General features: G+C 35.8%; 1 protein-coding gene across 1 annotated transcript in view; it reads left to right on the top strand.

The window, feature by feature from the left end:
* Clic (chloride intracellular channel protein 5) overlaps positions 1-25,251 on the top strand; it is a 103,706-nt gene that overhangs the window by 72,835 nt on the left and 5,620 nt on the right. Inside the window, exon 4 of the mRNA XM_089239487.1 lies at positions 10,064-10,238. Within this exon, the coding sequence (XP_089095613.1) occupies positions 10,064-10,238 (175 nt within the window). The remainder of the gene's footprint in view (positions 1-10,063; positions 10,239-25,251) is intronic.

The raw sequence follows: 25,251 nt of genomic DNA, 5'->3' as shown, positions 1-25,251 counted from the left end.
GCAAGGGGCAGTAAAATTACGTTTCCCCTCCAGAAAAAATATCGTATTACGGCCATGGTAAATCGGGTGCCCCGGGTGGGGGGGCGAATTCACTGTTTTTGTTCATTGAAAATTACGGGAGGAGTCAGAGCTAATGTGGCGACTTTTTTTTTGCGCTAAAATAGGTAGCCCTGACAGCAGCATCCATAAACTCTATCAACCGCATTTATAAACCCTGTATGTCGTTGATTCGATTTTTGTGTTCATTTTATCCTAATTTTCCATATTTCCCGATATATTTCTATTGGTTTTCGCATGTTGCCACATATTTGGTTGATTCATGTTATAAATTATATATTTTTTTGTAATTTTATGTGCCCTTTGTCAGCCATCTTGAATTGACCGCCGCAAAACGGCGATTGATTGGCGCGGAAAAAAGTCGCCACGTTGGTGCTTACAAGGTTCATGGGAAATTTACCGGGGAAGACCGTGGTGTCTTTTTCTGTTAAAAATTATGGGGGGGGGGCAAAATTATATTGTTTCTGGGTAAAGTAGTAAATGTTTTTTTTGCAGGGGTGTATGTTGTGTGTGTAAAAAAAAAAATATATATTTACAAATTTTTCTCTCAAAAACCAAACTATTTCAAAACTGGTTTATTTTCTCCCTCACCCAAGGGCAGTATTATTTTGGAGCCCCCTCCGCCTGTAAAAGAGTAGACCCACCCACCCACCCTTCCCAGTCCAGCCATAGGTGGAGATAGACTTGAAGGTCTTAGGGGTGCGGCAGATGACAATTGATATACATCAGTAGGCTCTGCCATTGACGCTGGGAAGGATGGATTGCCCTCCCTCAACGTATAATGGGCCGTTCAAGTATTACGTAAGCAAATTGTTAGCCATTTTTGACCCCCCCCCCGTCAGCAAAATTTCGTCATCAGCTCTGCCCCTCTGAATCATAACTCATATTTTCATAAAGGGTGGTTGATGACGTAAGCGTTATCCAACCTCCCCCCTTGCATCAAAAGGCAGCAAATCGGGAACCCCCTCCCCCCCCCCATATCGATGATGACGTAATACTTGAACGGCCCCTATGGGGGGAAAGGCATTGCTACTGTTACTTAGAAAGGATGTAATGTTACTCTCTCACACATAGTTGTTGATAAATTTGAAAAGTTATTCAAAACTTTTCTGGTTAGCAGAATGCATTTGAGTTTGATTTATTTCACACTATTATGTAAAAAAAGCAATTTCGATGAGCTCCATTGAAATACAAAGTTTAGTAATAACTAAATTCAATTTCAATTGATTCAATTTTGTAATAATCAAAATTCATTGTCCATTTGGTCTCTTTCTAAAATTATTTTGGTCACTTTTTAAACATTTTGGTCACTATTTTCACTAGTTTTGAGGCCATGATCCGTGCTGAGCCCTGTATATCTTTAAATGGCATAAGATGGTAGTATATATATATATATATATATATATATATATTTTTTTTTTTTCATTTGAAGTATCTTAGTTATTTAAATTTATATACAGAAGCCAAAATTTCTCATTCTTACCACATTTTGTAACCTTTAGCTACATTCTGATGCTCTTAAGCAAATTCATGAACAAGGATTGCATCGCACATCTAAATGTAGTAGTGTATTATCTCACAGGATTTCTTTTTCCCTTCACAAAGAAGCAGTAACAGTAGTGACACCATCATGCTAAGGGCAGGTGGTCTTATAATCCAATAAAGATACCAGCTGTCCCTGAAGGACAAAGACTAGTGTACTAGTAGTACATTACCTCAGACATTTTAATTTTATTTCCCAAAAGAAGTAGCACATCTCCTGTATAGCTCCCAGTCTTAATACTCAATAGTTGTTTTTTTATACTGTCACTGTTAAGCCCAGTTAATCAAGGTTCTACTGCATAGGTAGTAGTAACTTATCAAGTAGTAACAGATTTATGAAAAATAATCGGCTATATACAGGGTGATTATAATTAAAGTTTTGATTCCAGAACTATACAATAAGTACTGATCAGAATGACTTGAAAATTTGCATGGATACTTCTGAAGCAATGGAAATTTCTTTGGCAAAAGAAAAAAGTGCAAGTAGATAATGCTGTACTTGGCTAGCAGTATAATCTATATTGTGCAACCACATCATTTCGGCACTTCCACAGCATCAGTGTGTGGATAGAACAACTTCTATCAAGATGCACATTGCAATACCAGCAAAGCAGCTGCTGAAGAACCATTTTGACAATAACAGGATGCAACTTCTGGCTGTGGGGGATGGTACTTCAAAATGTTATGAACAGTGGTCAGATTGCAATCTCCAGCGCATCCCCTATGTTACAAGTTCCTCAGGAATATTAACATGGGGGCTCGTTTGGTTTAATAAAAGTGAATTGCAAGTGCATTCACATCATTACCATGGTATACTCTGATCTGTTGTTGAACAAGAATTTTTTGATTTCACTTCATAGCCAGAACACGTTGGACAACATATTTAACATTTCTTGAGTGAGTAAGTTATTTGTTCAATTTCTTCACTTTTTTGTGATGTTTCCATGAATTATGAAATTGTGTAATGCTATAATTAAGTTATCATTTTGCCATGACTGGCTGTCATTTCCATTCTGCAAATTTCCCACGTGTAGGATGATGTCATTAATTTTACATTTTTAAGTATTTTTCCCATTTACCAAATAAAATTCCATTTCTTCAGGAATATTCATGTCAATTTTCAAGTCATCTGATAATCGTTCTTTTTTTAGTGTTTTGAAATCAGAACCTTAGTTATAATCACCCTGTATATCGTAAATCATTGCTATTTAATCTGCATTATTTATGCTTCATTAAATACATTATATTCACTTAATTGTTATTATAGTTTTTGCAAAATAGCTTCCTAATTAAGCATACTGAAAGTAACTTGAAGAAACATCTTTATATATATATTCCTTTATGGATTTCAAACTTCACCCACATTTTTGACATGTTAGCTTACGCCATGTGGTTTATTCGTGATATTAGTAATAAAAAGTTGAATTTTAGGTAGGTTTTGTATTTTTATTTTGTATTTTCTATTATCAACTTTTAAACACACTTTTGTGGAGGTGTCTATTTAATATTGTGCTACTCATGTGTATTTTATTTTTTCTCTGGTTTTTTAATTTTATGTATTTTCTCGTATTTGTTTTTGACTTCGAAGCTTGTTTATCGCAAAAATGTCGAAACTGATGGTAAATTTATGCCTATTTTTGGCCTACCATCATTAGAAACATTTTTGCTGTTTGGAGCAATGTGAGGGGTTCCCCCCTTGAGAACGACCTCCCCATTGTTCCGTTTTATTTTTGTATTTTTCGTCTTCTCATTTTCTTTCTAATTTTATAATTTCTAGTTATGTATATACAGCTGCCTTTGGCACTATACTCTGGCTTTTGAATTGTTTCAGATACAGTCAGTTTCTCTTTTAGAATGCATGCATATATATATATGATTAATAATAACATTAAAAGAATTTCCAAACCCGAAGTAATCCATTGAGTTTAGCAAAAAATAATTAAATTGCAAAATTTGGTTATTGTTGAAATATAAGATATATATATTTATTAATTAATATGGGAATAGTGTTAATTTCATGAATAAACATTTTATTTTAATTATTATAAGTTTGAATGATTTTTCAGAAATTTTATTGTTTTTATTGTTAATACTATCAGACCTCGTAGCGCTCCTATTTTTCCTACTTTTCCTATTTTTTTAGAAATTTCCTATTTTCCTACTTTCGACGCAATCGTCCTTTTCTACGGCAATTGTCCCCTACTATTCCTATTTTATCCCTATCTCCCTTTTGTTTACAGTGGAAATCTCGTTACAAAAATTCCGAGAAACTGCAAAATGTCACTGCTTTCCCTCCCTTTTTGACGTGTTTTATTCGCATCACAACTCTCTACTAAAAGAAAAGAAAAAAAATTCAGTTCCACTGGAGAGGGGACGACGAGAGACAAGCGCATCTTTTCGCCGCGCGCGCGCTGTAGTCAAAGTATTAAAAACTGAAGTTCGGTGGGGAAAGTGAATCTGTTTAGTAGATCGGTTGCAGTAAATAAGAAAGCGAAAAAAGGAGCTAAGAACAGGTTCTATATCCACCCACACACGAGATTCCATGAGAGACTAGGTTTCTCTCTGGGATCCCGTAAGGAGCGTTCATCCCTGAAGCCGGGTTTTCCTAGGAGTAGGCTTTTTGCGCCGCGTGAACCGAACTGGGTCATTTCACGTTGGCAGAAATGTGTTACATAATCACGTGTTTTCCAAGCGTGGTGCTTTGAAGGGAAGGGAAATAGAACAACACGAAAATAAAGAGAAGATCGCTGAAACGTGCGGCATACACGACGCTTAACTCCTCCAGAAGCAGTCCGTCAATCGGGCGTAAAGGGTTTTTGTGAGCCGTATTGCTGTCTGTAGGAAAACGTAGTAAGAAAATTGGTGAATGGGCGGCGTGTCGCTCTAGGCGATTCACGTTGCGCGCAGCACAGAAAACCTACCTCTAGGAAAACCCGGCTTTAGGTGACAGAGCCCGAGCCATGTCTGGTTTTACAGGAAGAAGGGGAGGGGGAGACGGAAACCACCTTTTTTTTAACCTTCAGAAAATAACTTTCGGGTATCTTTATTAGGGGTTATTCAAGTATTACGTCATAGAAGGGGGGATTTCCGATTTGCTGACTTTTGATGACGGACGGACGGACGGACGGACGGGGGGAGTGTTTGACGTCATCAACCACCTTTTATAAAAATATGAAATATTCTTAATGACGTCTCACTCGCTGCGCGAAAAACGAATAAAACTTTTCACTAGTTTGTGGGTATCTGAACTAACATTCTCCCTATTGAGTCCCCTACACGGCCACTTTAGTGGCCTCTAAATACTTAGCGGATCCAAGTGATATGGAAATGTGTCGCAGGCCGCTTAAGTGCTCTGCACCTGTGCCGCGCGTCATACAAGTGATTATGCCACGGATCACTTAAGTAATCTGGGAATGTGCCGCGGAAAACTTGAGTGATATAGAACCGCACTGATGCAGCACCAATGCTTTAAAACTGTCACATGTCACTCAAGGGATCTCTAAATGTCTCACAGATCGCTTAAATGGTCTGGAATTGTGCGACGGGTCACTTGGTTCATTTTTACAAAGTTTGGTTTGAGAAGGACAGGCCACATCATAACCCCAGGGCCATATTTGGTCCGCACAGGCCAAATGTTTATCGCGGGTCAATGCAGTGCCGTCTTAACGCCCGGGCACCTCACAAAAATGAGAAGTGGGTGAAATTTTCGAAAATTTTCCAGGTAAGGTCTCAAAAATATCACTTGGCCCGGGGGCCCATGACGCTCTTAAGACGGCCCTGGGTCAAGGATTACCAAGGGCTCAGAGGTAGGGTTGCAATGAATTTCTTGAGCAATTTTGAGTTCTTAGCCTTCAAATAGCATTGAAATTGGCAGAAATTCATTATAATAACAGATATTTTCTTTTGAAATTTTAATTCTTTTAAAAAATATTTTCTGCACTAAAAAAAAAATTTTTGATCGTCTGTAGGGGGCCACAAGCTCCCAAACCAGATTCCACCCCTCCCCGTACGTCTCTGATCCCACCAATATGCGTTAGGAGAAAGGGAACAGAGCGCTGACAAAATTTTGCTGATGGGGGGGGGGCTCAGAGTTTTGCTGACTTTTTCTGACAAGGAGGGGGTCAAAAATGGCTAAAAATTTGCTGACATAATACTTGAACGGCCCCTTATTTTAAAGCATGCATGTGCTCAACCCATGGCCTAAATGTGGCCTGCGTCAAGTGGCCCCGGTACACTTACAAATAAATTAAGAGGCTCACGACACATTCATACCTTATTTAAATGACTCGCGGCATATTTCCAGATCACTCAAGTGGCTCACAGCGAATTCTGCAATTGAGCGGCCCGAGACAAATTCCCTAATCACTCAAGTGGCCCGCTGCACATTCCCAGATTACTTGGGTGATCCGTGGCACATTTACAGATCACACAAATAACCTGTGGTGCTGTTCTAGATCACTTAATCAAGTGGCTCGCAACACATTTTTAAATGAATGAAGTGGTCCCACTCTCTTCAAAAGGTTGAGTTAAGTTGAAATGTGCCGCGAGTCGTGAAGATGGTCTGAAAGTGTGCCGCGGGCCGCTTGAATCATCAGGAAATATGTCACAAGTCACTTGAATGATCTGAAAGTGCGTAGCGGCCACTTTAGTGGTCTGGAAATGTGTCAAGAGCGCCACTAAAATAATATATAAAAAATGCATCTTGCCACTTGAAGTGTTAATGTATCGCAGACCATTAGTTGATCTGTGTGCTGCGAGCGACTCAAGTGATTTCGAAGCATGCAGAGGGCCACTCAAATGATCAAATGTGCCTCCAGCCACTTAAAGTAATCTGCAACTGAACTACGTGCCACTTAAGTGAACTGGGGGTTTGCCGCTGGTCGCTCAAGTGATTTGGAGATGTGCTTGAGGTCACTTAGGTGATCTGGAGATGTGCTTGAGGTCACTTAAGGTGATCTGGATATATGCTGTCTGCAGCTTATATCTGGAAGTGTGCCGCAAGCGACTTAAGTAATCTGGAAATGTGTCCCACTTAAATGATTTGATGATCGTTCGTGGGCCACTTGTGTGGTTTTGTTATTTGTCCTGGACCACATGAGAACTCCGAGGGCCACAGGTTATCGTGTGTTTTACAAAAATGTGTATCTTTGGGAAAAAACCAGACATTCGTAAACATATGCAGGCCAATCGTTGTATCCTTCGGATATAGTGTAACTCCAGGAGGTGTTACATCAATGGTGTTCAACATTCAGTAGAGTGTGGGCCATTTCATTGATTTTGAAATGTGTAGCGGGTCACAGAAGCTGACCTGTAAATATTTCTGGATCAATTGATTACTTTGAAACTGTGCCGCAGTGATATGTGAATTTTCCGCGAGCCACCTAAATGATGTAGGAATGTGCCGCAGCACACTTAAAGACTGTGGAACTGTGGTGCAGGTTACTTCAGTGATCTTTAAAAGTTTCATGGGTCGATTGAGTGCTCTGGAACTGTGCAGCGGTGATCTGTAAATATGCTGTGACATATTTACTCATCAGAGAATGTGCCGCGGGTCACTTGAATGACGTGTAAATGTACGGGTCACTTTTAGTGGTCTAGAACTCTTCCATGAGTCACTTAAGTGTAGATGAACAATATCGCAGGTTACTCTAGTGATCTAGGAATGTGCCACAGGTCACTTAAGTGAAGTGGAACAGCAGCTCGTGTTACTTGAGTAATCTGGAACTGTGACGCAAACCACTTGAATCACCTGAAACTGTGCTGCAGGTTCTCTGGAACGATCTGGAAATGTATCGCTTAGTCATTTTTTGCAAAATTAGGTTTGAAGCTGGGGGGCCACATTCAGCCTGTGGGCAATGGGTCAAGCATTCATGTGCTACATTTCTATGGCACCTAGACAGGGTTTTTCTTTCTCTGAAAAGTATGGGAAAAATGAATCACGATTATTAATTTGACTTTTTTAAAGTAACAGTAGAAATTTGATTTTCTTTTTACTTTTGCTATTTATATTGTTTTCTATACCGCATTCCGTGGAAAGGAAAGATTTTTAAATTCTTTAGAGAGAGAGAGAACTTGAGTTTCTTAAAATATCAATAGATAATACTATAATTAAAATATATAAGGTGTGAATCTCAATGGCACAACATTTTTAAATGCCATGATAATTTGGGAATTCAGTTTTTTCCCTATTTTTTGTCAATGGTTTTCCTATTTTTCCTACTCTTTTTTTTTTTTCTTCAAATTTTCACTTCTAGGCCTGTACTATTTGAAACAGAAAACCTGGTTTAAACCGAAAAAACCTGGTTTTTTGATTTTTTCACCCACCTTGATTAAGGTGGTATATGTGGTTTTTTTCCAAAAAGTCTCATAAAAGTGGCCTGAATGTATATATATTTTTTCATATAAAGTATCTTAGTTATTTAAAGTGATATACAGAAGCCAGAATTTCTCATTCTTACCTCATTTTCTAACCTTTGGCTATATTCTGATGCTATATTTTTAGCAAATTCATGAATAAGGATTGCATTACACATCTAAATGTAGTGGTGCATTATCACACAGGTTTTTTTTTTTTTACCTTCACAAAGAAGCAGCAACAGTAGCGACACTATCATGCTAGGGGCACACACAGGTGGTCTTATAATCCAATAAAGACACCAGCTGTCCCTAAAGGACAAAGACCAGTGTACTAGTAGTTACATTACCCCAGACATTTTCATTACCATAAGAAGTAGCACATCTCGTACTGTATATCACCCAGTCTTAATATTCAATAGCCGATCAGCAGTAACTGATCTGACAACTATGCCAGACACTTGTGTTATATAGGCGTTGCCGACCGCAGCGCCGTACTCTGATTGGTTCCATATCTCTTTATTTGCATACGCATGCCTGTAGCAGTTTTTTTGGCTCTTCAGTTTATATATAAGACCCAGCAACTAGATGACATAAGTTATTCAAGGTAGTTTTTGCATATTTATTTTTTGTTTTCGTTTTCCTGAATGATCTCGGAAAATATTTTTACAATTTGACAAGGTTGTTTGGTTTAAACCAATTGTTTTTTTCAGAAATCCAATAAAAGTGGCCTAAATATAATTTTTTTCCTTGAAAAATATCCTATTGGTTCATTATTAGCCAAAATTTTTCATTTTTACCACATTTTATATTCTTGGGGGACATTCTGATGGTATATCTTTAAATGGTATAAGTGGTTTTTTTTCCCAAAAAGTCTCATAAAAGTGGCCTGAATGTATATATTTGCTGTATTTTTAGCAAATTCATGAATAAGGATTACATCACACATCTAAATGTAGTGGTGCATTATCACTGTTTTTTTTTTTTTTTTCTCCTTCACAAAGCAGCAAATAAACTTCAAAAGTGGATTTTTGTTAAAATGTAAGAAATATTTGTGGATTAATTAATATGGGAATAGTGTTAATTACATTAATAAACTAGAAATTTGAATGATTTTTCAGAAATTTTATTGTTTTTAATGTTAATGCTGTTTAAACCAAAAAAACTTTTTTAACCAACCCTGCTATCAGAGACTCAACTTTTTTTCCGAAGTCCTCAACACATGTAGAGTTGAATTCAATCGCTTTTGTGACATCTTGAACTTCCTTCTGCAGTTGTTTTTGTTTCTCCATCATTTTGTTTGTAGCTTGTTCTATTCTTCTATAATAATTCCTCATCTCCAGTTTGAGATCATCCATGATTCATTTGATGTTGCTGAGTCTGTTGTGGAGTTGATCGTCCTTGGCTGTTTTCTCATTTACACTTGATTGGTTGTCCTCACATTTTTTTTACAAGTGTAGTCATTTTTTCTTGCTTTTGACATTTTTCTGAAGTTGGATTCTGTGACCCCTGTACAGACTGGATGTAAATACTGATTGCACATTTTGCAATAGAAAAATTCAGTCTTATTAGTCACTTGGCCTTTGCACTTCTCACATGTCAAATTTTCCCTTTCGTGTGAATTTCTATTTTGCTTCAATGTTTTTTTTTCGATTTTCATTTATTTAAGCTCGATTTGTGGTAAAGTTTTAGTTGTGCTGCTGCCATCTATGAGAAAATATTTCTTCTTAAACATTCACTATTTTTGACCTTTTTTTCACATAACTCTTTAAATTGCCATTTTACAATTTGATTAACCATCTAACAAACATATTTTACAATTTTCGTTTATGTACATGTATTTTTAAGATCTTTATCTATTTAAAAATTCAAAATACATTGAAATTTGTAGGAGCCCGCCTAACACTTGTAAATAACACGATGTGTTGCAGATCCCAAACAAAGTTGCATAACGTAAATTTATTATGCATGGAACCTGTATATGTTTTATATACAAATACATTTATGTTCTTTATTTTGAAAATTTGTTTTTCGAAGTAGTTTTAAAACATTTTTTTAAAATGTATGATTTTTGAAAATGACTCAACATGTAATTTTTTTTGCTTTAAAGAAATTCAAACTAATGCTCACAAGGCGAGATGAGCAGTCAAAGAGAGCACTTTTAAACCAGCTGAAAAATATAGATGCACACTTAGGAAAAAAAGATGGACGTTTTTTGACTGGTGATACAATGTGTTGCTTTGATTGTGAGCTTATGCCACGTCTTCAACATATTAGGGTGGCTGGTGAGTTTCTTATATTCAATAGCTAAGTGTATTGTTATTGGATGTTACGATACAGATTATACACATATATCGACATCCAATAGCAAAAGTATTATGCTTTTACTTGTACAGACATTTCCAATTTACAGTCATTCAATTAGACTTCCCACTATCAAAAACATTCAATTTAGACTTGTCAAGTTTATAAACTTGAATATATGATGCTATGGATAAATTCTAGATTGACTTTGTGATTAAAGCATTTTTCAGATATTACCATACTCTTAATGGTGTCCCTAATTGCAGAATTATGTATATTCAGGGATGTAAATTTTATTTTATTTTCTCAAAGGTTTTTTCATTTTTATTGTGTAAAACACTATAATCTCGGCTGAGAAGGGTGGTTTATAACATGTTTTCCATGTATGCAAGGCTCCCACTTCCTACTTTTTGGTAAAATGTCTCTATTCCTACTTTCTTGGTTTTGTTCTACTTTTCCTACCAAATCCTGTCTACAAAATTTGTGTAATTGAGCAGTGAATCATCGATATATTCAAATCATTAACTGTAGATTACAATTTCAGCTTTGGCAGATCATTAATTGTATCGTTTTCAAGGTTATTTGGGGGTTGTATGTGGACCATTTGGTTTATTAATGTTTCTTTTGCTTAATTTGAGAGTTCAAGTAGAGTAGTCATTAGAAACTTGTCTTGGAAAAAATAACCAGCAGTTAAACATTTGGTCTTGGACAGTAACTAGTAGTCATCATTCAAAATTATGGTACACATTTTGTGTATTGGTGAAACAACAGTTTGCATTACAAAGCAGTTGTATACATACGTCTATTTTAGGTTTGGTGATTCTGATGCTACCCAATAGCATTCCATTGCCTTCTGTATTTTTAGGGCATGCAGAGGCATAAACAATATTTACAATACTCAGCAAAGAGCTAGAAATGAAAGTGCTTCATTTTCAAAAACGATTACACTGATATTGAACAGTACAATGTAAACAAATCAGTTTTAAAACATGGCAACACAGTAAAACCATTTGGTGCACCTTGACTTCCGGTGTAAATAAACATTGGAGCTTGTAATTTACACATTTTGCACTGTGCTTTTAAAAGTGGTGTCGAAGGAGCGCATTCTTAAAAATTTTACATGCCTTCATAATTTGTTGTGCATATTCGAAGAGAGTTAACAGATTGGGCTGGACTCCAAAAAAAATAAATAATTTATATTGAGAACAGAAAAGAATTATCTGTGGTGGTTAAATGCGCTGTTTTGGCCAAAAATTGTTTTTGTAATCAAGTCATTTCTGTCATTTTGCTTTGACTTGAGGATCAAAGGTAACTGAAATAGTGCTATGAAAAAAGATTTAAATTAATGATAAGCTATGAGTAAAGTTTTTTATGAATTTTTTTTGTTATGCTATGATTATGTGGTCTAAAGGGGGTATTCTCCCCTATCCTACTTTTTAGTCCTGATTTTTCTAATTTTTGGAGTGGGAGCCCTGCTTATGTCAGTGTTCGAGACGATCATTTTAAAACTTCTGGCATTCTTTATTTTGACAATTCATCTCTCTCACTCATAGACATGTAAGGTGGATGTGCTATTATATTTGCTGGTGTATAAAATGCATCATCTAGAAAATGCCTAGATGTGGCAACACCTATTGAATGAGTCTTAGAAAGTGATTCATTTTTTAAATCTTGAGTGAAAACATTCATTTAAAGTTATCTCCGTTCAATGTCATTTAGGAAGTTTTGGAAATTTTTAGTTCCGTTCAGAAAAGTAAGTTTTATAATTTATGGTGTTAAAAAAGTTTCCAATGCAACTGGGGTAGAGTCCTCTCAACCCTTTCCATGTGGGGCAGATATAGATAATAGGCAAAATACATCACTTTTATCAGGGTTTCCACAACCAGGAAAGTCGGGTAATAGATAAGAAATTCATTGAAATTTCTGGACACTGGATTTCTTCAAGAGATTGTGAAAAAACTGTGGTTGAAAAGGATATATGGTGGAACTTCTGTTAACAAGTTAGATTCGTTCCATCAATGTGCTCGTTATCCAAATCTCTCGCTATTCTAATTAAACTTCCTCATTGGAAATAATGAAAACTTGGATAATTTGTTCCACAATTATTCGTTCACATGAAAATGACTAATAAAAATATTCATTCAACGATAATAAAATATATAATACAATAAAATATTTAGAAAATGTCAAATAATCATACATTTGCGATAGTGTTTACAAATTGACTTACTCTGAATAACCAGGGAGAGGAAAACTGTCGATTAAGATGACTTATGCACTGCACTCACCATCTGTAAACTTATTCTTTTTGTGTGACTTTAAAAAGGAACCATATCTATGGCACTTGCTTTAGCCTCTTTTTCTGGTTTTTTTCAGAAATAGGAATCACTATATCGTTGAACAGATTTATTGCCTGCACTGCTAAAGCGTTACTTGGAGGTGGTTCTCTTCTACAAAGTTTTGTCCTGATTCCCGCGTTGTACACATCTCTTAATGAATCTATGTCAAAACATCCCAAACAAAAACATCGCTCTGATGAAAACATCACTGTAACAAAGACATTGGCAAATGGATTCTATGTCAAAACATCTCGCGTTATAACATCGCACGCCAAAACATCGTTCTCATAACATCGCAGGCCAAAACATCGTTCTCATAACATCGCAGGCCAAAACATCGTTCTCATAACATCGCAGGTCAAAACATTGTTCGTCATAATATCACAGGTCAAAACATCTGTCGTCATAACATCGCACGGCAAAACATAGCCCTGGAAAAAACATCGGCACATAAAAATTTTAAGATTAAAAATTGTAATGGAAATTTCCTCGTCCCTTTTTTTTGTTGAACTGGTAACCAAAGGGTTGACAAAGCCCAACTCTCATGTGTGTTTGGCTGTTTCCACACCTATTATTTTTCCTCTTAATTCTTCAAATTCGGTCTTTGTTGAACAATGGCCAATGAACAGAGTTCTTATCTGTTCTGTATTATCTGTACCCGGAGCCGTTATTAGACACTTTCTTAACACTACCTCCGTCATGGAAATATGGTTTCCAGATTCTAAAAAAAGGGGTAAGGATTTCCTGGTGAACCGTTAAATTAACCATTCACCAGTTTTCTTCATCAACCTGCAATAGTCATTCTAACCACAATAACTGAACTGTCAAGGCTCTTTCATTACCAGGATTGTTGGTAGAAGAAATTCTTTTTGTAGACCAACATGCCTAAATTTAAAAAAAAAATTTGGTTGTACTCTGTGCCGAATGACAAAATGTGATATCAAAGCGGCATAGGCCCACCCAGGCATAGCTGGGGGGCAGGCTAAAGTGCCTGGAGATGATGATGAGATCTGGTATTCAGGTCATTCAAATCATCTATGATTTTGGAGAAAAAGTATGTAAATTGACAGATTGGTACAATAAAGTAACATAGCTAGTTGGGGGGGGGGGGGCACCAGTTTTTCACTTTTTCCGGGGGTCCCTCATGCTGTTAAGACAGCCCTGTATGGAACCATATAGAACAGTCCTCAACCTGTGTTCCGTGGAGCCCTTAGGGCTCAGTGTGCACTACCCAAAACAAAAAAAAAAACCCAGTAAATAAAAAATAATTACAGTATGTTCGTTTGTGTTATCTGTTAAAAAATGCAGATAACTACCACTGCGGATAATCCGCAGAAAATGATATCAGCTGCTAAAATATGACTCATAGTTATGGATTCAATGAAAGCTCATATTCAACAGAACAAAAGATGCCTGTTGTCTGCTCTTTCAGTCATACCTGTTGGTTTGATTAGAAGTTGCAGAATTTAGATTCAGGAATAAACAGGTAGTTTGAAAGCAAAGTTAGAGCCTATTGGGAAAAATGGAGAATTGAAGGAATTCACTCCTATAGAAAAGGTGGAAATGTACGCCCAGACTCCTATGCTGAAGTATGCCAGTGGGTTTGTGATGCCTGGAAAGAAGTGATTATAAAGAGTTCATTCACAAAATGTGGACTTGGAACTTTGGACTCCAGTGATCCTGACTCTGAAAATGAAAATCCTTTTGATGATTATTACACGGACTCTTTTGAATTAGATGAAAAACCGTTGCACTTATATTTAATTCAAATCATATGAGTCTGAATTTGAAGATTTTTAATTGAACTGTTAATTTTGTTTTGTCTGTTAATGATATTGCTTTGTAAATAAGTTTAATTAGCATACCAATGGATTGATTATTGAAACAATGCTGATTATATGCAGGAAAATATGGTATAAATATTTTTATAAATAATAAAAATAAATCAGTAAATTTGATGAATAATTAAAAAATAAGCCTACGGGACTCCACCCCATAGAATTTTTTAAACTAAAAAAGGGATCAGTGAGTCAAAAAAGGTTGAGGAATGTTGATATAAAATACAAAGAATTTCTTATTTAACCCATTCATTGACAAGCATAAAAATATCCAGGAGCAAAAAATTTTGAGAGATTAAGCAAATGAGGTCCCTAAATGCCATTTCATGGGGGGAAAATTGTGTAAATATTTAAAAAAAAATAAGAAATTTTGTATTTTAACCCCTTTCCTCTCACGCCCGTCAAAATGATGGGGTGAGGTTTTGCCTTCTATTTCTCGTGCTTATGATATTTCCTGGCTGGAGTGTTCAAAAGTAACGCACTGAAAATATTAAAAGCAATCCATTTCTTATACCCGGAAAATTTTTGGTCTTATTTTACATACCATATGGCAGTACCAGACTATTTATAATGTTATCTACTGTCCATATAAATGACATGGTATAACAGTGCCATAGCAAAGTTGTGAAAAAACCTACAGTTGTAACAGATTACAACAAAAATATGGGAGCAGTAAATATTTTAGACCAATATCTTGGAGGTTATTGCTCGAAAAAGGGGAAAGAAATATAAGAAAATATTTTTTCATGTTAGAAATTCAAAATTTTTGATCAAAATTTTGATCTGTCTTATTTACAAAAAACAAGGTGGGGAAAATCCCATTTGATGTTTCGTTTGTCTTTAGTAGATGAACTTATTGAAGCATATCGGTCATCAGACACTATTCCAAAAAGAGGCCGGCCAAGCTTAGAGGATAACTAAACCGTTTGATTGAAAGGCATTTTCTCAGACAAATACCTCCATCTGATAAGAAAAGGCAACCGTCAAGAGAATGCAAAGTTTGTTGTTTGAGAAGAGATGCAAACAATAAGAGATGTAAGAAGGAAACTGTACTACTGTCCAGATTGTGACGTTGGACTTTGCATCTCCATGCTTTGAAATTTATCATACAAGAAAAAATTATTTATTTGTATTATGTGTAAGTTTCATAAAATTTTCTTTTAATGTTTAAAACGCATATTTTTTAATTTTTTTCCTACTTACTGGAAAACCAACATTCAGTCAATAACCCTGATTGTTGGTTTTTCCTTGAAAATTTAAAATTTTCTTGATTTCAATCTAAAAAGAATTCCAAAAATTAAAAATGAATACATATATTGTTTATACAATTTTCTTGAATAAAAAATAGGCACTTTTATTAATGTTTTCTTGAAAATTATGCGATTGTTAAGGGGTTAAGTTACACTCTGTATTTATATGATTTACGTAGATTGGGATTAGAGTTTCCGACTTCCAGACATTTTGAAATCATCGGAAACAGGAAATCTTATTTCTTGAGAATTCTCTGGAATTTCAGAGATAAGTTATTTACAGTGAAACCCTGTTTACACGATTCTCTCCATTTACACAACGTTTTCTTTAGCCTCGATTACTCTATATACTTTTTAGAGTTAAAAATATTTCATTTATGATTTTGTTGACGATGTTTCAATGCAATACTCCAGGCATCTTAAACCTGTTGCTTACGAGCACCATGGTGCTGAATGCTTGTATTCGATTTCGTGCTTGCGAGCACTTAATCAACATCCAGATTAAACACCTTGTACAAATTACAGCCAAGGATGAAAGTCATCCTAATTTTTCATGCATTTGTATGTCAAAACTTGCCGTAAAGGTGTTCTCTTGATGATGAGGTACAGACAGTGCTTACGACTAAAAAAAGTTTGAAGAGCTATGCAATACTCTTTGTGTTTGTATGGGAAGGAGAGAGAGATGTGGAATTATTTCCGGAGAAGAGTTACTAACCTTCAAGAAACATTAACAGAAATTGATTAAAATAACATGCAAAAGATATTTTAACACTAGAACCGTGGCACTTGCGGTATACCTAGAACAGCGGACTGGGTCAAATTGACCCACACTGTGAAAAAACGGTGTTTCATTGCGAAAACAGGAATTTATTTTCGATTCCTGGGGTTTCCCCCTACTCTTATTCAATGTTGTTTAATTGCGTATTCATAATGGAAAATTATATTTGTTTATGAATATAAAATGAGCTTTGAAATTAGCTAAAAATGATGTAATTCAGTAAAAATAAGATTTAGTATACATTATTTATTCTATTCAGTCCAAAAACATTTTTCAGTTATCCCATAATATGACAAAGATGTAAAATAAGCACGTCAAATTAAGTATGAGAAAAATCTATAATATGATATTATCAAACAAGGGAGTATTGATTTCTTACTGATAAGTGGAATTTATGATGAGCAGTTGAGCTAATTTTTTCTTTCATTATTCTTGCACATACATCGCATGTTGAAGTTGCAAAACCCATGCAAAAATTAAGTTTTGTTTCCCCATTTTTATGTTACCTGACATCAGACTCGTTTATTTTTATTTATTACTCTTATTATTATTTTGATTGCTCATGAACAGTAACATGTTCAAGAGCGCACGAACGTTTCCTTTTGCGCAAAGGCAATGCATATGATCAACGCAGCTCTTTAATAAGATTTTAGAGGCACTGCTTTCCAAAAATAGTTCTGGCCTTCTGTACTGCTCTATACAAAATATAGGAATTTTTTTATAGTGAGATCCAGGATGTTGTAGAAAACGTCTGTGTGATGCTACCTTCACCGAATATTTACTGGGCATTTGATCATTACAACAACGATCATTACAACAACGATCATTACACTTTTGAATTGTAGTGTGAAATACTTTGTGTGTGTGGAAGCTTTTTGGGGCTACTACTTCCAATATCGACTGCCAGATGATGCGTGCTGAGTAATGAAAAACTTATATTGTTCTTTCCTTTCCTTGATAAATTGTAATTGCGGCATCATTGTTCTATACAACTGTAGTTTCACTATCTTTATTGCATCAGATAATATTGCTCTTTGATTTCGTCTCACTGTCTCTACTAAGTTCGTATTTTTTGGCTTTTAGCATTTGAGCCAGCTTCATTGTAGTGAAAAAAAAAAAAGTGTCGGTTGAGGCATTTCTGCCCTTGTTCTCAAATGACTTGATCTGTTGCATCACTATGTGCTCTGAAAGAGAGAGATTTGTTGAACGCTGATACTTCCGAAGATTTAGAAATCCATTCAAAACGTATTTGGTGCAGGCCAGAATTTTATTCTTTTTCTGTGACGTCGTTTGCCTACAGAAATTTCAACTACACATTTTTTTTTAAAGTTAAACTTTTACTCCCCCAAAATCTTTATTGAGTCTCTTCAGAATTCCAGGTATTCAAGTTTACAAAGGAAAAAAATATATTTAGCTCTACTTGCCATTCCTCCATTGAAAAAGGATAATCTGCTCTGACAATGAATTGGCCTTGACTTTGAAAGACCTTTATTCTTCACTATCTTCATTTACAAATACTTTTTAGAAAGGGTAACCACTTCCAAGAAAATTATACACCCTTTTTTCCCTATAGAATAGGACGTTGGGTCAAAATGACCCAAACCACGGTTCTAGGTATAAGTGCTTATAGCTCTAGAACACGAAATGGGAATATAATGAAATTTTCGTGAATTAATATTCATATGATATCATGAAAAGTCACGAAATTTGTTTAACATCTGCTTGTAAGTTTTTGAGATAAATGAAAACATACTTAGATTTGGGTCAAATTGACCCACTCCGCAGTTCTAGTGCTAATTATTTTTACAAGAATATTAAAAAATTAATGTTTGGTTTAGGTTGGGGGTACAAGGCCCCCCTTCTTGCGCATGCCTCTGGACAGTATAATATGTAAATACAGTCAAACTTGGTGAATTTGAATTTCAAGGGAACAGCTGAAAAGTTCTAATTTAATTCATCAACATGGGATGACTACTTTTATAAAGAAAAAATAAACATGCTTTTACATTGTCCCAGATGGAATCTCCAAAAAGTCATTTTTCAGACACTCCAAAACAAATGCACGAATGTTTGAAAAATATTGTATTACAGACGCTATTGGGAAAACCAAAAGTTCTGCCCCCTTAAAATTTAACCAAAAATAATTAAATTATTTCCTAGTGCCTCTATGTATTTTTGTGTGTCCTGTCTCCTATTTAGCATTGGTAAAGATGTGTGTCCATTGAGTTTGAAGGCTGCCCATACCATCACTGAATCTCCACCATGAAGTATGAGCTTAGCTTTTTCCTTCAAATGGTGAAAATACCTTGTATATATCATTGGGGCCATCTAAGTTAATTTCTTTCCGTCACTGAAAATGACACTGATCCATTTGTCTCCATAAGCTACATGGTTTCGAGCTCACTCTAACCTCTCGAAATGTGGTGTGTTGTGAGTTTGTGAATATGTGAATATATTCTTTTTAAAAGACTGAGCTGGCAATATATTCAAACCAGAGGCCTAAGCAATTCCACAAACAAACATCACATTGGTGAACACCATTCTTTTTATCAACCTATCATGGTGTGAAGTTGTATATCAAGGTCTTCCAAAACGTCATTTTGGATGGTAAGTCATCTTACTGGTTAAAATGCAATAAATTATGCATTTGCAAAGATTTAAAGCCTTTGAAAAATATTTAATAGGCTTACTTTGCAACTTCAATCTCAGAATTTTGTTAATCTCATCCACAGAAAGCTACGTTGCTTTTGCCGTCTAGCAAACAAAAGATTCTCCCACACCTTATGCCTTCTTACTGCATTTACAGGTTTCAAACCTTAAGTCACGATTATGAGTCTCAAATTTGCATGTATTCAATAATTTCCATAAACTTTTGGGATACATAATTTTAACAAAGTAACGATTATAATTATAATTTTTATTACTTTGTGAAAAATGCTATTCATATGATTGAAAAAATGCTTTTGCTTTCCTGTGAAAAATTACATGTCATTACACTGCGTGCTACAAAAGTTATACAGGAAAAACAAGATTCACAGGAAAATGTATAGAATGTTTGCACTTACGATACCAAGTTTTATTTTTTTTACAACTAGTGATTGTAGAAAACTTAAATGATCTCTAAAACTATTCATTTGTAAATTTGTAATTTTCTTTAGGATGCTCCTAAACATTGACAGAATCTTCAAGTTGATGTTGATAATTTAAAAGACACCATTTCAGCCTTATTTTTCTAACATCTGTAGTTTCTACAAGTGTTGGAATGGGGAACTCTGTTGTTTTCTTAGATTAGTTTTTGTCCTCTTCATGAAAATATTCAGTGTGACTTTATTCTTCACTTTTCCACCAATGTCCACACATCCGTAAGTTAACCGAAATAATAATTCAGAATCGAACAATCGTATAAACCTCGTTTGGACATAGCAAAAATGTTTACATTGATATTCCGAAAAATGAACAATAATGCCAGATAGAAATGAATCCTCAACACGTTTTGCTAGAAAAATCATGTATTTTCTGAGTAGTAGCATTTGCATCTGCCATTGGCAATTGCTAATGAAGCCATCCAAGATCTGGTAAAAACACCAGCTACATCGGGAAGATAAAAGCCAGTGTGTGAAACTGGTAAAAAACATTACTGGAATTATGAGAAAAGAGAAATTTTGTAAATGACTTATCTGAATCAAACTTCAAATTATCCAAAACATTAGGAGAAAACTGAATTAAACAATTTCAACATTAAATTTAATAGGAAAATCAAACTCTCTTACTATTCAAATTATCCAACAATTCGGATTAACCAAGTTAACCTGTACCTTCATTTCTGTTCCAGAATCTCAAGAGATGCAGTGGTCTCTATATCCTAAGAAAGAAATGAAACTAATAAATTGCATTAAGCAAATCGGATGTCTTTACACATAATCCGCTGATTATATGCAGGGAAATACGATATATTTTTATTTTATTTTTGGTGATGTTTTGGCGACGATGTTTTTTGTTGCCGATGTTTTGCAGCGATTCCCTCTTAATCTCATTTGAAATGAGGGAATCTTAATTTTTCTCTTCCTCAGACAAGATCCAGTACATAAGCTGTTGCATGCAATGAAGATCCATCAGTTTGTCTGTGGATATGACCATGTTCCTCGACTAATTCTTGAATGTTGGGCTTAGCACCTCCAGTCCCATGGTCTTCCTCAAGGACACAACCTTTTCAGAAATGAAGGGCCCTTGTTCATGAGTGAACCCCTAAAAGTCATGTTCAGTAATGCAATCAGCCCACAGTTTTCTCCAAGAAGAATTTAAAAAAACTTCAAGTGCACATATGCGTGGTTAAAGTGCTATATTTAGTTTCATATCGTAAACAGTTTGCGTTCATTTGGGTGCTCATTTTTGAATTAAACACACTGACTGAAGACTGTAGGGGAGAATATTACCCACAATTTCACAGCACGTGTGGGCGAAAGCGGAACATCAGCTTAGTTGTGTTGACGTGAAAATAAATAAAGTGCAAAAATTTTTCTTGTAATGTGAATCATTGCTCGTTAATGGAAACAAAATTTTTGCTCGTTATGTGAATTGCCCTTTAACCAAAGTTCCACTGTATATATTTTTCATGCACACTCGTCCTCACAATCACTTTTATAGTTTAGCTTTCTTTCTATATTTACAGTATAGTGTTCCTTTCTACTGAGCGATATTCTTACTTTCCTTTTCTTTCTTTATTCTTAGTGTTATCTTTTTATAGCTGTTTTTTCATCTACTCTACTTTGATAAAATTTGGATACCAGATTTTTAAATGTTCAAAGAAAAGGGAGGTTTATCCAGGATCACTTGAATGGATTTAATATATTAATATTAAGTAATAAGCAAGTTTAAAGAAATTATTTTTTTTTACATTTTGAACATACCATACCAGAAATGCCATAAAAATCAAACATTCACACTTTTCAAAAATTTAGAAATTGTGCTGATATGAGATAGTGAAATTAATTATTGCATCTATGCTTTTTGTTACAATGCAAGAAATCAAATAATTTTCAGAATAGGTACATATTTTTGAAGGGTTATAACATGCTTATTCACTTTTTTTTATAATTTTTCCAATTAAATATTGCTCAAAATATTTTCATGACATCGGTTTTTTTTTGTGCTGGTGGGATTTAGTGAATTAATAGAGATGTTTGCAATACTGTATTTTCCAAACATTAACCATTCTATTGTAAGACTATTTCTAGAGATGTCAAAAGAGTGCTCAATTTTTTTTAGAAATAGTATCAAAATTATTTTGCTTCTGGTATTTCATTACTGAGTGGCTACAACAAACTAGAAATTATAAATGCCTAAATATAAATAAGGAGTCAGACAGGGTGATACTATCTCACCAAAACTCTTTACTGTTGTTTTAGAAGTATTCAGAAAACTGGATTGGGATAGAAAAGGAATGAAAATAAATTTACTTTATTTACAGTAACCCTAAAAGGCATGAAATGCACTTATACTTTATGAAAAAAAAAATAGTCAGAACGGGAAGCACTTCACATACAGAGTCAGGTTGAAATCCTCAATAGCGGAAGCAAATCTTGCGTAGCAGGCGCATACAAGTCTGATGGAAGACTTCCATATTCTCGCCACACAGCATCTATATCCATGGAAAAAGCAATCCCTTCTAGCCGTTGGTATTCTTATTCAGAAGCGATGCCTACGTAGGTTAACTCACCTGTCTATGATCTCAAAAAAAGATTTTCTCGTAGATAAACAATTTGGTGGACTAGCTTGTAGCACATCTTCAGATCTGCAGCGATTCTACACCATTCCAGCTAGTGTAAACCCAGAAATTGAAGTCTCTGGCAATAAGATAGACCGCTCATGTGCCAGGTATTCATTTAATAAACGACCTCTGTGGCTTTTCAAGGAGCTTTTTGTCCTTGATTTTGTAAGGGTTCCATACTTGCGAACAGAACTCCAGAGTCGGGCGAACGTACACACAGAAAACATATGACAACGTATGCGCATCGCACTTACAGTATACCGTACACAACATATATGAAATTCTATTAGCTTTGCAGACTATGCCATGATAATGATCAGTGAAATCCAGAATGCGGCTCATTGCAATACCTAAATCCACGCATGTAACCAATTGCTGTAATGTTTCATTACCTAGTTGATAATATTCAGGATCGGTGCGTCTACCTAAATGCATTGATCCACTTTTTGATGATGAAATAGGTAGCTTATACTGACAACTCCACTGGAAAAGTTGTTGGCATGCAATTCTTAGGCCCCTTAGTGTTTTCCACTGGAGAGAATAAGTTCACGTCATCAGCAAATTACAATAGAGAGATGGGTGACACAGCCTGAGTAATATTGTAAGTGTACGAAGTAAATAAGATCAGGCCTAACACAGATCCCTGGACGACTCCGCTTGGCACCTGACATTCTCTAGACATCACGCTGGCTACGCAAACCTGATGAACTCTGTCTGATAACAGTTCTTGAATTATCCTCACAACTTTATCCTGAACCCCCATGCAAGCTAGCTTCCTCAGTAGTAGCAATCTGTCTACTTTATCAAATGCCTTTTGGAAATTGACGTAAATTACATCAATCTCTTGTCCAGAGTCTATAGCACTCTCCCATATATCATGACAAATCAACTGCTGCACTGGTAAAGAGCAGCTAGGAATGAAGCCAAACTGCACCGAGGGGATTAAGCCAATCTCGTCGGCAAATGGAAGTAACTGATTGACGATGCATCTCTCAAATTTTGCAGGATATATCGGTTAACGATACTGGGGAATAATTATTCGGATCTGCCCTGGAGCCTTTATTCTTATAAATTAGACTAATAACTGCAGTTTTCCAAGAGCATTGAATAGATCCATAGTCACAGAAGGATGTGAAGATGGAGCTAAGCAGAGAAGATATCGGGTCTGAAAGACATTTGTAGAAACAACTGGGTATTCCGTCAGGACCAGGAAGAGAAGCATAATGGCTTTTATCGTCTGAGTGTTGAACATGTCACGAAAGAAGGGATGATCATCTAAGGCCATGATAACGATGTTCGTAACTGGAACAACTGAAATTATATGAACAAGAAAATATTTTCTCAAAAAAGTTTGCTTTCTCATAATCTTCTGTCATCGTGGTACCATTCTCAGATAGCGTTGGTATGTCCTAGAATACACGAAGTCTGCCGCAGACATCTCGGTGGAAAAAGTTCCAATCTTGATTTTTACAGAGGTTGAAGAGATGTAAACTCTTTCTCTTGGACGTAATTTGCATAGTTCCTAGCCATGACCTTGTATTGTTCGTTAGTGGTTTGACTATTTGATCTATATTGATGCCAAGCATGCAATTTCCTATTTAGCGTAAAACCTTGTCTTTATTTCTAAATCTCATTTGACGGGGAACATGTTCACGAGACCGCAGAAATAGAGCTGGCAAAGCATCCGCAGCCGAGATAGTTCCAGCCAGTACTTGGTTCTGCAAATTTTTTACAATAGTTGATAATCGTGGATAATCTGCACTGTAATAGTTTAGTGTTGATTGACAATCTAATCCTGTTGTAATATGCAATGAGAAGTGTATCGGCAATTGCGGTGGATTATCGCTGTTGCAGAAGGATGGAAGTGCATATACCTCATAGACTACTGAAGGATCGGTAGCAAACAGAAGATCTAAGCAGTTTTCACCTTTTGTAGGAAAATCGACCAACTGAACAAGGCCTAGTTCTGCTGATATTGACACAAACTGTGACTCCAATTCAGATGAGAATCTCCCGTTTATCCAATCAATTCCCTGCATGTTGAAGTCCCCGGCCAAAATGACCGGAAATCACGCAGAACAATAATGTCTTTGGTCTGTGTTTTGGAGAGAACTATGATCTAAATTACATGCTTTATTTGGTGGAACGTACGCCGTAATAAGCTTGCACTTCCTATTTCTGCTTTTTATATCCACCGATATTATCTCAAAATCTTGATTTCCATTATGCACGTTCACCAGCTTAGGTTTCAGGCTGCTTCGAATAATAATGCATACACCTCTTCCTGCAATAGTTTCTCTGTCGTATCGGAAAATATCGTATCCTGGTAGATGAGACTGACTGATGTAACCTAGTCTCTACTTTACACAGAATGTTGACCTCGTATGACTGAATGCAGCAATGCAAATCGTCAATATTATTCACAATTCTTCTGGGGTTTATGAATATACCTGTAACTCTTGATTTAGAATCGGATGGGTGTTCATTTGTTGAAGAAATTGACGGACTCTTGTCCGTACAGTCATTGTTGATTAGAGGTGTCCCTCTGACTGGCCGATGCTTCCGTTATAGTACAATCTCCAGCTGGATCCTCTAGAAGATATCTGGGAATACCAAAAAAACTCTCTGATGTGTATACCAGATGGCCAGTGGAATGGATCACTCAATGAATCCCATTGACTATCGACAGTGGTTAGTACAAAAGATGCATAGTTGTTTGAGTTCCTTGTATTCAGCTTAACTCAGTCGTACTAGAGTTGTGTGTCCTGCAGTATGTGACGTACATCCGAGATAGATGTCTCTGGAGCAAATCTGTTCACCAGCAACTGATGTCTGCGAACTGTCTGCACTACACGCACCTGCGACGTCGTAGATATTCCCACTCTGAATTCATTACACCTATCAGTCCCAGTTGCGACGTTGGATCGCTGAAAATGGTTAGGTGGTACTTGATTATTTTCATCCACTTTCAAGCGAGGGTGGCCTGCCCGAAACGTATTGTTTGACAAATTTTCTGATGTGG

Source organism: Pholcus phalangioides, unplaced genomic scaffold, assembly GCF_987345545.1.
Source record: "Pholcus phalangioides strain wild (caught in Gottingen) unplaced genomic scaffold, Ppha-v1.0 ptg000011l_1, whole genome shotgun sequence".
NCBI classification, from domain to species: Eukaryota; Metazoa; Arthropoda; class Arachnida; order Araneae; family Pholcidae; genus Pholcus; species Pholcus phalangioides.
This window is presented reverse-complemented; position numbering and strand designations above follow the sequence as displayed.